This window comes from Seriola dumerili, unplaced genomic scaffold (assembly GCF_002260705.1).
Source record: "Seriola dumerili isolate Sdu_G_001 unplaced genomic scaffold, Sdu_1.0 BDQW01000312.1, whole genome shotgun sequence".
NCBI classification, from domain to species: Eukaryota; Metazoa; Chordata; class Actinopteri; order Carangiformes; family Carangidae; genus Seriola; species Seriola dumerili.
This window is the reverse complement of record NW_019174567.1, coordinates 847560-860919: the sequence shown is the minus strand read 5'-3', so window position 1 is coordinate 860919 and position 13360 is coordinate 847560. Positions and strand designations below refer to the sequence as shown.

Genomic DNA, 13360 nt, shown 5'->3' with positions numbered 1-13360 from the left:
TTCATTTGTTCATTTATCTGTTGATTCATGTTTCATTATATAGACAGGTTTATTGAAAGGTGACTATCTACCAACCACCAAAATATACAGCCTCTTTTCTACCAGAAATCTCAGATCTACTTTCAATCTGTGTCACCAACTATGACAGCATTCTCTTGGCTGGTGACCTGAACTTTCATATTGATAACCCCCTGGACGACAGGGCTGTGGAGTTTATGCAGGTTCTACTTTCATTTGACTTAGTACAGCATGCAGTTGGGCCAACCCACAACTGTGGCCATACCTTAGACCTAGTAATTTTCAGAGGGCTAAACACTGATCAATAGGATTGTTGACCTAACCGTGTCAGACCACTATTGCGTGTTTTTTAATGTAACAGTCGCAGGGATAGAAAGGAACAACACATAGTGTATTATTAAAAGACGATTGTTCAGTCCCTCCTCAACATGTTCGTAAACTCTTTAAGGAGGCCCTCAGATGAAGTTACATATATTCATGAAAAGGTTGATCATTTTAACCATAAATTAAGATCATCTTTCGATTTAGCAGTTCCTGTGAAAAATAAAAGTAAATCGCATATTAAGGCCACCCCCTGGAGAAATGCAAATACAGGTCTCCTGGAGAGGGAATGTCGGAGAGCAGAGCACATGTGGAGGAACACCAAACTCACAGTTCATCGTGACATTCTTTTAAAAACCATTTATACTTACAACAAAGCTGTGCAAACTGAAAGGCAGGCATATTTTTCTAAAATTATTTGCAACAATGCCATTAACCCAAAAATTCTATTCTCAACTACTGACTGCCTCCTAAACACCCTTCGCCCTGACAAACTTGTACAGCTTTCCTCTCAAAGTGTGAGGAGTCTGCCTCCTTTGAAAACAAGATCATCAGCATTAGGGATAAAAAAAGTCATTTAATAAGTTAGTCAGTTTCATTTGTAGGAAGTATGCACTCAGACAGTACAATACAAGTTTCAAAGAAATACCACAAACAGAAATGTAAGTAATGTAATACAGTCATATGAAGAGAAAAAGTGAAAGTACTTAAAAAAAAAACCTGATGGCATTGTACTACGTTCACACGAAGTAGGGCTGTAGTCTACTGAAGAAAAGCTTGGTCACTGAAATCGTATCCACTCTTCAATCAATTGACCAGCCATAGAGGAAAAAACCTCCATGCCTTCTCAAAATTGACTAAATCAGTCACAGTTCACTGAGTGCACTCTACCTGAATTATGAATAAACAAAAAGCTAGTATTTGCTGCATAACATATTGAAATATGCCAATTCTGATTTGTTCCAATGATATGCTCTTCTCTGACCAATGGGAATTAGGTTCGACCAGTCAATGTGGCGACTACACCCCTAAAACTAAGATACTGTGACCTCCTATCAGTGGGAAATTTTATACATTCAATTACAGAGAAGCAGTTATTGTAAAAGTGTGTTTCATTCAATTGCTGAAATCTTTCTTGCTCAAGTTTCATCTGTATGGTTTCTCCTGCGTAAATTGATTCTCTAACAAAAACCTTTCCTACAAGAGCTGCAATTGTGTGATTCTTCACTTGTCAGTTCCCCTGTTTTGTCCATGAACAACTAAAATTGAGTGCTCTCCAAGATATTTTGCAAACACAAGGCTACTTGCCTGTATGTGATATTATATGTCTTCCCACCTGAGACACATCCCAATATCTTTTCCCTCAGCTGTTGCTGGTATATGACTTCCCATCTCTGTGGATTTTTGAATGAGCGTTCAATGAAGACAGCAGAGTGAATTTTTACTCAAAGATGTTACAAAGGTATGGTTTCTCACCTGTGTGCGTTCTCATGTGTGTTTTTAAAGCTGAAGTGCGACTGTATCTTTTTCCACATGTGTTGCAGGGGTATGGCTTCTCACCTGTGTGAGTTCTTATGTGGACTTTTAAATCACTATTACATATGAAACTTTTTCCACGTTTCACAAGAATATGGCCTCTCACCTGTGTGAGTTCTAATATGTGATTTCAATGATGAGAGGGAACTTAATCTTTTCCCACAGGTGTTGCAGGGGTATGGCTTCTCACCTGTGTGAGTTCTTAAGTGGAATTTTAAATCACTATTACATATTAAACTTTTTCCACATGTTTCACAAGAATATGGCCTCTCACCTGTGTGAGTTCTCTTGTTGATAAACAACTCATATCTCCATCTGAAACTTTTCTAACAGGTGTTGCAAACATGTGATTTCTCACTGGTGCGAGTTCTCATATGCACTTTCAATTTGTGACATAGACATAAATCTTTTCCCATTGGTGCTACAGGAGTATGGTTTCTCACCTGTGTGTATGCGCATGTGGATTGTCAAAGCACTGCTACAAGAAAAAATTTCCCACATGTTTTGCAGTAATATTCTTTCTCATCTGTGCAAGTTCGTGAGAAGACAAGTGATTTCTGCATTTGAAACTTTTCTCACGTGTGTGTTTTTATATGGACTTTTAAGACACAACTACCTGCAAAACTTCTCCCACATGTTTTACAAATATATGGCTTCTCATCTGTGTGTGTTCTCATGTGGATCATCAAACTACTCTTCCATTTGAAACCTTTCTCACATGTTCCGCAAGAATATGGCTTCTCACCTGTGTGTTTTCTCATGTGAATCAACGACCACATCACCGTCTTCAAGCTGACATCACACATCCACAGAGCTCACGCTGCTAGCGCTTCCTTTGTTTACTTCCGCTGGGTGTCACACTGTGAAGTTCCGGCAGTGCGACAGGTCAGTTTTTTCTTCCGCTTTCAATTAGGCGCCAACAGCGTTAGCTCTGTGGCTGTGTGATGCTAGCTTGTAACCCAACTCTCCCATGTCAAAGACTGGCTCTGAGACTTATGGAAAAGCTTTTGAGTACAAGTCCAGAATGAATATACGGACTTGCGCTTAACTGAAACCGGAACTTCACAGTGTGACACCCGGCGGAAGTAAACAAGGAAGCGCTAGCAGCGTTAGCTCTGTGGATATGTGATGTCAGCTTGAAGACGGTGGTGTGGTCGTATCTCAGCTAAATATTCCAGCTGTAACGAAGCAGCGATGTCTTCTCTTCAGTATCTGAGAGAGTTCGTCAACGAGCGACTAACTGCTGCTGCTGAAGAAATATTCGGAGTCTTTGAAAAAACCGTCGTCCAGTACGAGGAAGAGGTCGGTCGTCAGCGCAGACTGCTGGATATCGTTTGGAAACCTGGAATAAAGTTACACAGGACAGGTGTGTAAAACCAAAATGGTCTTAATGAATACTAAAGAAGGAATGTGACTTATATTGGACTTAATTCACTGTGTTTTCTCCATCCAGATAACAAAAGACCAGGTTTAACTTAAAAACCTCATGTTTATCAAAGCTGGATTTCACTCCACAAGTTTGTTCTGACTATACCGTTAAACAGCTAAATCCACATATTCTTGTATCCACTAAAAGAACAAAGGCTTCACAAATGTGAAAGTGTTGTAAACAGTCTTTACACTCTCCCAATTATTCTGGTTTAGATTTGACAAGTGTAATCTATATCGACACACTGTTTTTTATGTTGTTAATTTCATTAACAAAATATAGATTTCACAAATTTGACAATGTGTTTCAAACAGTATGAAAGATTCAGTGACAATTTGTGGTGAGAACAACCTAAACAGACACTGAACATAACCAACTTCACTAGCCAATCAGGTGCAGACCGAGGTGGGTCTTGGCAACACTGGCGGTGTAGGATCCAGCGGCTTGAAGGAGCCGGGCGCTTGTTTCTGCAGAGTGTGCTCGAGGAAGCTGCTATCTGCCACCGGCGAGAAGAAGTGCTCTCTCGGTCATAAAGCTGCTGTCCGCGCACTCCAACATATAACTACGTTACCGGGAGCGACAGTTACAGTTGACACTCAGTCATCAATGACTGACCGTGTCTGCGATAAAAAAAAATACGTGTGTGCACGTTCAATGCTGAACATGATCTGTCCTTCACAATTTCTTTGTTTACAACCGAAAAAGAATGAAGAAATAAGTGATAGTGGCCTTCTTGATTTTACTTTAAACTCCAGTTCACCAGTTCTTTAAGCACTTCAATGTTACTGTATTCTTTTTATCTTCAATATTTATTTTTCATTATTATCTGTTTTTCAGAAGGAAGCACTTAAATGTTCCTAATAGTATTGCTGTATTGTTTACAGTTGTCTTTTACATTGCACATACTTTTATAGAGAATAGAGAAAAATGGTGAAAAGCACATATTGTATATGTTTAATCTGAAACTAACTTAAGCAATGTAATTTTTCAATCATCACTTATGTAATATACAGTATTTCTTGTGTCCCTTTGTCCCTCCAGAGCTCCCACAGCAACATGTCTGTCAGGAGGAGGAGGTTCTCAGTGACCAGCAGCTCCGGAACCAGAAGAGGAACTCCAGTCTGGACCAGGACGACCCAGAACCACCAAAGGTTAAAGAGGAACAGGAGGAAATCTGCAGCAGTCAGGAGGGAGAGCAGCTTGTACTGAAGCTGGAGACTGATACCTTTGTGTTGACTCCTGATCATGAGGAAAGTGACCACAGTGAACCAGAACCAGACAGTGACCACCAGCTCCTCTCTCACACCTCTCCTGTAGCTGAGAGCCAAGATCAGACAGGAAGTCAACATGTGGTCTCAGGCTCAACTAGAGATGCAGAGTCAAAGCCACAGAGGAGACGTAAGAAAAAAAGGGGTCACCGTAACAATAAATACAACTCTCCCATGTCAAAGACTGAGTCTAAATGTCTCACACGTAAAAAGTCTTTTAAATGTGACACTTGTGAAAAAGCGTTTGAGTCCAAGTACAGATTGAATAAACATCTAAGAACACATACAGTTGATAGACCATATACTTGTGAAGCATGTGAGAGACGTTTCACAAACAGACGAAACTTGTTGGACCACATGAGAAAACACAGAATTGAGAATCCGTTTACATGCAAAACATGTGGGAAGAGTTTTACTGGTAAAATGGCCTTTCTCTTCCACATGAAAACTCACACAAGTGAGAAATCATATTCTTGTGAGACATGTGGGAAAAATCATTGTAGCAAGTCTGCACTGGAAGATCACAAAAGAACCCACACAGGTGAGAAGCCATATTCTTGTGGAACATGTGGGAAAGGTTTTGGACGTAGTAGTAATCTGAAAGTCCACATGAGAATTCACACAGGTGAGAAGCCGTACACCTGCAACACCTGTAGGAAAAGATTTGCTTACAGGTCAGTTTTGAAAGCACACGTGAGACTGCACACAGGTGAGAGGCCATACTCCTGTGATACCTGTGGGAAAGGTTTCATTCAGTTGTCAGAGTTAAAAAAGCATGTAAAAATACACCTAGGTTAAAAGTTGAATTATTTACAACACATGGGAGAGCTTTCAGACTTAGTGGTGAACTGAAAGTGAGCATGAGAAGAGCCCACACTAGTGAGAAACCATATCACCAAACAGGCCTTATGTTTGAAAATCACGAGGTAGAGTATTCGGTTGTTGTTGTTCATGGACAAAACGGGAACCGACAGAAGTGAAGAACCACACAATTGCAGCTCTTGCAGGAAAGGTTTTTGTCAGAGAATCAGTTAACGCAGGAGAAACCATACAGATGAAACTTGAGTGAAGAAGAGTTCAGCAACTGAATGAAACAACTCTTTCTTTAGTTGACTATAGCCCTACTTCATTTACTGTACTACATTTCTAATAATGTCATCAGGTTTTGTTAAACTAGTCCTTCATTTGATTATATTTCTCATATTTCTGTTTGCAGCTGGATTGTCTTTAAACCTAATCTCACAAATCTAAAAAAAAAAACTTGTGAATGACTGACCTCTTAAATGCCTTTTATTTACTATTGAGTGGTCTGTGAACTCCTGCCAACTAGGCTCTTATCTTTTTTGTCTTGAACATGTCCTTTTAATTTTATATTTTTATGTATTTTTGATTTCATCCACTAAATACAATTTTTATTTGAAATTTTTAAAATATAAATTAATGGATTGAATGATGAGGGTAACTATGAGCATCATCAGTCTAAATGTGGGCAATGTACACAATGATCTCTGCATAAAGTAACGTGGGAAAGGAAATGCTGTTCTTCTGTTCTCATGTATTTGTCCAAACAGTGAAGCTCTGTTAGGTGATAATGTCAGAATACCAGATTCACACTGAAGTCTAAAGCTACAAGTAAACTCAGCGGATCAGCGTGACTGACATCCATAGTGAAAGTAGATGTAGTGAAGAAGAGTTCTTTTCATAGTGTTCAGTTATAACATGTAAGAGGTGTTTCAATGTTGCAGCTCATTTGCTGGAGGTTCAGGTAAAGTGTGGTATGATACAGTTTGGTGGTTTGATTAATTGAAGTGTCTAATATTGAGCAAGCTTGTTTTACAGCAGTAATAATGTAACTGAGTTCATTTACTAAAGTACTCTACCTACATAAATACAACACTGATTGTCTTAAGATGACCACGACTGATTCTACGTTACATAGACATGAAATCTTTAAAACTTCAATAAAAATAAAAAGAATCAGTGTTTTGTTGAATTTTATTTGATAAGATTCTTGAAGATAGAGAGGGACACTGCTGCTCTCATAGTATTTAATAGCTTGTTCCACCATCAGGGAAGCACAGACCAGAACACTCTGGACTGAGACTGTCTTGTGTGCAGGGATGGTGATTCCAGGCTACGTTCCTTGGAATGTAGCCAGCCACAGTGGCTGAGATGGAGCATACACTCTAAAAAAAAATAATAAAGTAAAAAAAAATAGTCAAATGACCTGCTAAAAAAACATACTGCTAAACCAGTGGCGGCTGCTGGTCTTATAAGGAGGGGAAGCTCATTTTCAGCCTACATCTTAAAATGTTTCCGTTTATTTATATGTAAATTCTACCCTCCGTTCCTTTGCTCCGGTCGATGCTTATACTTCAAGATCGCTGATTCGCTCATTTCGCTGTCAATCAAAAAGGGACTCAGCCTCAGACAGATCATCCAATCATCATGCAGAAGCCGAGCGTCCGGGCCAGCCCACTGCCCCATAGACCCCGCTGATACCTGATACCTTTGTGTTGACTCCTGATCATGAGGAAAGTGACCACAGTGAACCAGAACCAGACAGTGACCACCAGCTCCTCTCTCACACCTCTCCTGTAGCTGAGAGCCAAGATCAGACAGGAAGTCAACATGTGGACTCAGGATCAACTACAGATTCAGAATCAAAGACTGATTCTAAAACTCACACAGGTGAAAAGTCTTTCAAATGTGACACTTGTGGACAAACCTTTGAGTGCAAGTCAGGATTGAAGAAACATCTGAGAACACACAAAGGTGAGAGAATATATTCTTGTGAAAGATGTGAGAAACGTTTCAAATGGAGGAAAAGTTTGTTGATCCACATGAGGACACACACAGGTAAAAACCGTATCTTTGTAAAACATGTGGGAAAAGTTTCACAAATAGTTCTGTCTTAAGAGTGCACATAAGAACTCACACAGGTGAGAAGCCATATTCATGCAAAACATGTAGGAAACTTTTTTCTTGTAGTAGTTCACTGACATTACACATGAGAACACACACAGGTGAGACCCCATACACCTGCAGCTCTTGTGGGAAAAAATTTAGGTCCATGACAGTATTGAGAGTCCACAAGAGAATTCACTCAGGTGAGAAACCATATTCTTGAGAAACATGTGGGAAAGGTTTTGTATCTAATTATGTATTGAAAGTCCACATGAGAACTCACACAGGTGAGAAGCCGTACCACTGCAACACCTGCGGGAAAGGTTTGTCTTCCATTTCATCATTGAAAGCGCATAGTAGAACTCACACAGGTGAGAAGCCGTATCCCTGCAGCATCTGTGGGAAAAGATACGGTTGCACTTGTGCTTTAAAAAAGCATGTGAGAAAGCACACAGGTGAGAAATCACAGCAACAGCTTAGGGAAAGATATTGGGATGTGTCTCAGGTGGGAAGACATATAAGTTCACATAGCCGCTGAAACAGCTCAACAACCAACATGTCATGTCAACATATCAGAATTGTCATATTTCAATATGTTATGCTGCTAATACTATCTTTTTGTTTTATTTATGATATATTTTGACTAATATGGCTACCAGGTAGAGTGCACTCAGTAGATACTATTTCAGTCAACCAAGATTTTCTTTGGTTGACTACAGCCCTACTTTGTTAACTGTAGTACATTTCTAACAATGTCATCAGGTCTTGCAAAACTGACCTCATATTTCCCTTCATATGACTGTATTACTCATATGTCTGTTTGTAGTATTTCTTTGAAACTTTGTAATCTCCCAAATCGGGGGAAAAAAAACTGATTACATACTTTCTACAAATGTAAATGACTGACCTCTTAAATTATTTTTATTTTGCTTTTCTTATACACTACCTCATTTGTATGATTGACATATATATACATATATGTATATATATGTATATATATGATGATAGATGTTTTTTTCTCTCTCATGTTGAAGCTCAGAAAGCCTCCAGGGCTGTTGGGTCATTTTTGTTTTCACCCTGCCAACTACAGTCTTTTTGTTTTTGTATAGAATATATACATGGTTTTATCGACAAATAAACTTTTTTTGTGACAGAACTTTAATAACATTTCTTTCAATCCTGGTTCTTCAGTGTTTGTCAAGGAATCTTCTTACTTTTTTCTTGCTTTTAATCCACATTGTTCTTTATTTATTTACTTTTATTTTTTGCACAATATAGATCACGTGACTTCATAAAAATGATGAGCAACTAATAGATTCAATATATATGTAATAAAATTAACAGCAATAATAACTAATAGAGAAAGAGAAAGAGTGATGATTTTAACTCAATGAGAAATACAGTGTCTAAATTCTGAAACAGGAGCAGATGGGATGTGTGACTGAGTGGTTTGCAATCCTAACAAAATGTTTCGGGAGGACCAACATGTTGTAAAGAGTAGTAGAAAAAGAACTTGCTCAAACTCTATCAGAATATGAAATAATAAATGTCCCCTGTCAGAGTTACTGAGGCTGTGATGTATAAACACAATGGTCAGGCTGACAAATGTGACGCCCAAAAAGGCTTTTAAGCAGATATGACACAGACCCCCACTAAAACTATGGACAGACACAATCTGGAGCTGTTTATTTTAAGATTAGTGCATTCCCAGGCCCTAGATGGCTCAAGACTAAGTGCACTAACTGGAAAAAATGGCCACTGCTTCCATCTTTCCTTCTGTTTGTGTGTGTTTATCTCATGGAAAACAGCTTGACTCGTCAGAGACACTTAAAGGAAAGGAAAGTCCCACTGGCACTGAATTCTGCTCTCACATTCATCCCACAGTTACTCTTCTTCACCTTCAGAGTCTTGTGCATGAAAAACTGAGATGATCATGGAGGTAATTTACAAACACAAAGAACCGAAATTGAAAACTTCTAAATCTCGTCTCGACTCAGAACAAAATTTACCAGAAAATCAGCAAAAGAAAATGCTAATAATTGGTTACTGGTTGTGATTTCAGAAGTCAGCCACATTGAGATGAATGGTTGGCACTGATAACTCAACAAGATCACGTCGTTAAAAGAGCGTCAGTCAAGCCTCAAATAAAAGTGGAAAATGTGGCATTCTGCTTTGTTTCATGTTTTCATTTGAGGAACATGACAGCGTCCTCAGTTCAATATCAATATTTTGTGATGACTCTGTTTAGTGTTGCAGTCTTTAGGGATCTTTTAATCTTTTGATTGAATTATTCAGAAAAAGAGAGGAAGAAAATATGGTGATACTGTTTGGCCAACTAGCCACATTTAAAATGTAATCTATTTTTATTCTTAACCACACCCTGAAGGCCGTCCAGTGTCAGCTCCTCTAGTGTCACGGTGCCAAGAATATACAGAGCATCACTTAACATTCCCCGTGAAGAGCTGCACTGTCCGCGGCGTAACCAAACAACCAGGCGGCAACAAACACTGACGGCAGACCCTGATGAACGCAGGGGAGCCGACTCTGCTAGGATTTAGGATTAATGACATTTCCAAAATAAAAGCACCTGCAACCGCACATACTGTATGTGTAGCTGGGTTTACACCCAGAGCTCTTATTGAATACCTTTGGCTTTACAAAACAATCAAACTGAACACATCACAAGAGACCACAAGCACTTTCTTTTAGAAAATAATCAGCAGATTAATCAATAATGATAATGATGGTTTGTTGCAGCTGTGGCCACTGTTTCATTTACAGAACTTTGTACATCACACAGAGACAAGCTGAGGAAATCAGTTCACTTTCATTCTGAATTGTTCATATTTTCCATGATTTATAATTTTGGTGAAAAAGGCAGAAAACTGAGTTGAAATAAAATCCTTTACATGTAAATAAACTGTTTTATAGTTTCATTTCTTACATATCTCTGCTGTGTTGTAAAATAATAGTTTTTACAACTCTGAGCTTCTCTATAATAATATTTGGATTGATAATGACTATAGATATGAACATTTTCACAGGTGCCTGTGTTATATTTCATATATCTTGCGTTCCAAGCTGTTTATAATCTGTCAGACTGAAAAAAGGATCCGATGCTGGTGAAATAGTGACGGTTTAAAATGTGTGTGACAGAAATAATACATCAACAAACATCAAAATGGACTCCAGAGGGTTTTCAAACAAATTAAAAGTCAATCAATATTAATATCAGTGTTGTGTTTACAGCTTGTTGCAATTTCCCCATGTGACCAAAACATTAATGCAAGTTTAAATAAAAGTACAAATTATTATCATCATCTAATTAAAGTGTCAAAGTAAAAGCACTCATTATGTTAACATTATTACTGTATAAGATTTAGTTGGAGCTCACATTAACTGCTATTAATCTGTTACCATGGATACACAGTGATTAGACAGTGATTAGAAAAATTAACTCAATATTGATGGAAACACTGAAGCTTTCATTGTTTTACAAAGCACTGTCAGGAATGCATTGACACAGGTGGAAGGCTGTTTTTTTCTTTGTTCTCGCCTTTATTTAAATAGAAAAATGAACAAACAATCAGACAGATCAGTTCTTCAATATAGAAACATTCAGAGAAATTCAGCAGATAATAACAATAAAAAAGAACAAATACATAAATGTAAAAAAGAACAAATCTATCATTTAAGTGAGTCAGAATATATTTTAACTGCTGACTTCGTGTTTGTTACAGATTTGACAGGCTCGAAGTAACGTTCAGGACCAATCAGAAACAATGATGACGGACTTGATTTAAGAAGTTTCTCTTTATGAATACGACATTTCCTCAGTAGAATCCGGAGGTTAACGATATTGTTTAAACTATTTTCTTTACATTCAGAATAAATGAAAATATGTTTCTGTTCAACGTTAATCACGTTTGTTGTTTTGCATAATGTGTCACTTTCTAAGTCTTCAACACAGGGTGAAGAACGTTTCATCTATTGTTTCTGCATGACGTCACCGCGGGGGCGGGGTCATGCAAATTGAGGCGAGGAACCAACTGGAGGATGTGCCACTCCCATCATCATCACCATCACCACCGCCGTCCTGTGAGGTGTGTCTGCGGCGCTGCAGCTGCAGACAGACGGCGAGCAGAGCGTCAGGCTGCCGGTGGACCGACCCGACACGACCCAGTCTCCCTGTCCTGATCCGGATCAGACGGACCATGGCGTCCAAATGTCCCAAATGCGACAAGACGGTGTATTTCGGTAAGTGCAGCAGAGGCCGACAGCCCCCCCCCCCCCTCCCCATCCCCAGCATCGTGATTGTCTGCAGAGGCTGGGTGCTGGGCGGGAGTGTCTAATGAAGTCTGATGTCTTTAATCCACCACGAGCTGTTTTCCCTGAGCTGTTTCAACCTGTTTATTATCACAGGCCATTATCACCACTGAGGTACGGAGGCTCCGTGATGACGTAGAAATCACTGACAAAAAAAAATGTATGCATTTCTATTTTATAAAATTATAATTTCATTTTATATTTTGAATTTTATCAATATATTGTCTAACAGATATTCTTAACGTGTTTCTGGAACATTCAGTTTTATATTTAAATAACTAAAAAAAAAAAAAAAAAAGAAGTTTGAATCTCTAATTTATTCTCACGTTTTTAAGGAATTTGTCACATTGTGAAATTTAAAATCATGCATCATCGAGTCCAATGGATTTTGAATGTTTCACTGGGTCAAAATAAGAATAAAATATATGAATAAATAGATATAATATATGATAATTTTAGGGCTTAAGATGCAAAATACTTTGTTAAAATTTGTTCTGGATTAAATGCAACATGATGATCGATCATGTGGCACTTTGATTAAATTAGGAAAAGATTTAATATCATTATAAGTGGAGATGCTGAAGAAATACATCCTCATGACATTAAGTAATAAAACTACAGCTGTTATTATTTGAAGATGAATCACTTATTCAATAACTGAACAGTTTCAGTCTTGGACGGTTGGTTAAGAAAACTGTATTTTTCTCTTAACTCAGTTTTTTTTTAAGACTAATTGATTAATTGATAATGAAAATAATTATTAGTTTTAGCTCTAATATGTAAAGGGTCTTCATCTGCCAACAGGGATCTTATAGTGGGCAACAAAACATCAAGTAAAAACTCTGGTGATGAGTCTGAATATTACATCGTGGCCAAACGCAACGAAAACCTGAACCTCATAACCCTTTGATTATTGAGTCTGTGCTGTGTCATTATCCTCCACCACTATCTTCTGCAGGAGACAAGAGCAGCAGTTTGTATGTTTTATTTCCACTTTTAACAGGAAGTGTCATCAGTTTCTGTGGGTTGATCTCCGGTTACTGGACGCTTGTTTTCATCATGTCACTAAGGAGTGAATGTAGTGAGCGTATATCAGTTTTTGGAGCATGTGGCGCTGTAAATAATTTATCAATTGCATGGATCGATTTTCTTTCTGCTCTTTTCCTCTTTGTTTCTCTGGAGAGCAGCAGCAGACCACGCCCCGCCACCTCGACCGAACACGACACACACCTCAAACTCTGCAGTAAATCTGAAGCTCAGATTGTTTCTGCTGTTTTGCATTAAAGTAAATTTAATGTGGTTGGAATGCATTTGATGACTTAACAGATATGTTGAAATGCAGAATCAAATATCGTTTAAAACAATAACAGTTGCAGAAGAACGACCAGACTCATGTCTCGACTGGGCACCGAGGTTTGAAGGTGACTTACTGCCTCGTATCACAGTGACGGGCGTCTGAACAGGAAGTGTCATGGTGTATCAGGGCCTGTGTATCTGCAGGGATATTTTGGGAGGAGGACAAACAGATAAATGACTGTTAGTGAAATCACCCCCC

The 13360-nt window shown here is 38.5% G+C and overlaps 3 protein-coding genes across 4 annotated transcripts in view; all 3 read left to right on the top strand.

Moving 5' to 3' along the window:
* The first annotated feature begins 2791 nt into the window (after positions 1 to 2791).
* LOC111231661 (zinc finger protein OZF-like) lies at positions 2792 to 6512 on the top strand. Its single transcript, XM_022758868.1, has 2 exons — positions 2792 to 3241; positions 4346 to 6512. Exons 1-2 carry the CDS (start codon positions 3070 to 3072, stop codon positions 5368 to 5370), a joined length of 1197 nt encoding a protein of 398 aa, XP_022614589.1. The 5' UTR covers positions 2792 to 3069; the 3' UTR covers positions 5371 to 6512.
* LOC111231696 (zinc finger protein 670-like) lies at positions 6037 to 8316 on the top strand. The gene is given in 4 exon segments (XM_022758915.1): positions 6037 to 6066; positions 7062 to 7354; positions 7438 to 7934; positions 8306 to 8316. Coding segments are annotated over 4 exon segments (831 nt in total).
* Positions 8317 to 11573: 3257 nt separating this feature from the next.
* The window catches only part of LOC111231688 (cysteine-rich protein 2-like), a 13420-nt gene continuing 11633 nt past the window's right edge, over positions 11574 to 13360 (top strand). For both annotated transcript variants that reach the window (XM_022758905.1, XM_022758906.1), the window contains exon 1: positions 11574 to 11736. In XM_022758905.1, coding sequence (XP_022614626.1) covers positions 11694 to 11736 — 43 coding nt within the window. In that variant the 5' untranslated portion in view covers positions 11574 to 11693. The remainder of the gene's footprint in view (positions 11737 to 13360) is intronic.

What these genes read in the sequence shown, in the direction of transcription:
- LOC111231661 (XM_022758868.1), top strand. Translation starts at nt 3,070, where the DNA reads ATGTCTTCTCTTCAGTATCTGAGAGAGTTCGTCAACGAGCGACTAACT. An exon ending in AATAAAGTTACACAGGACAG is followed by an intron (nt 3,242 to 4,345) that starts GTGTGTAAAACC and finishes TTGTCCCTCCAG; the next exon opens with AGCTCCCACAGCAACATGTC.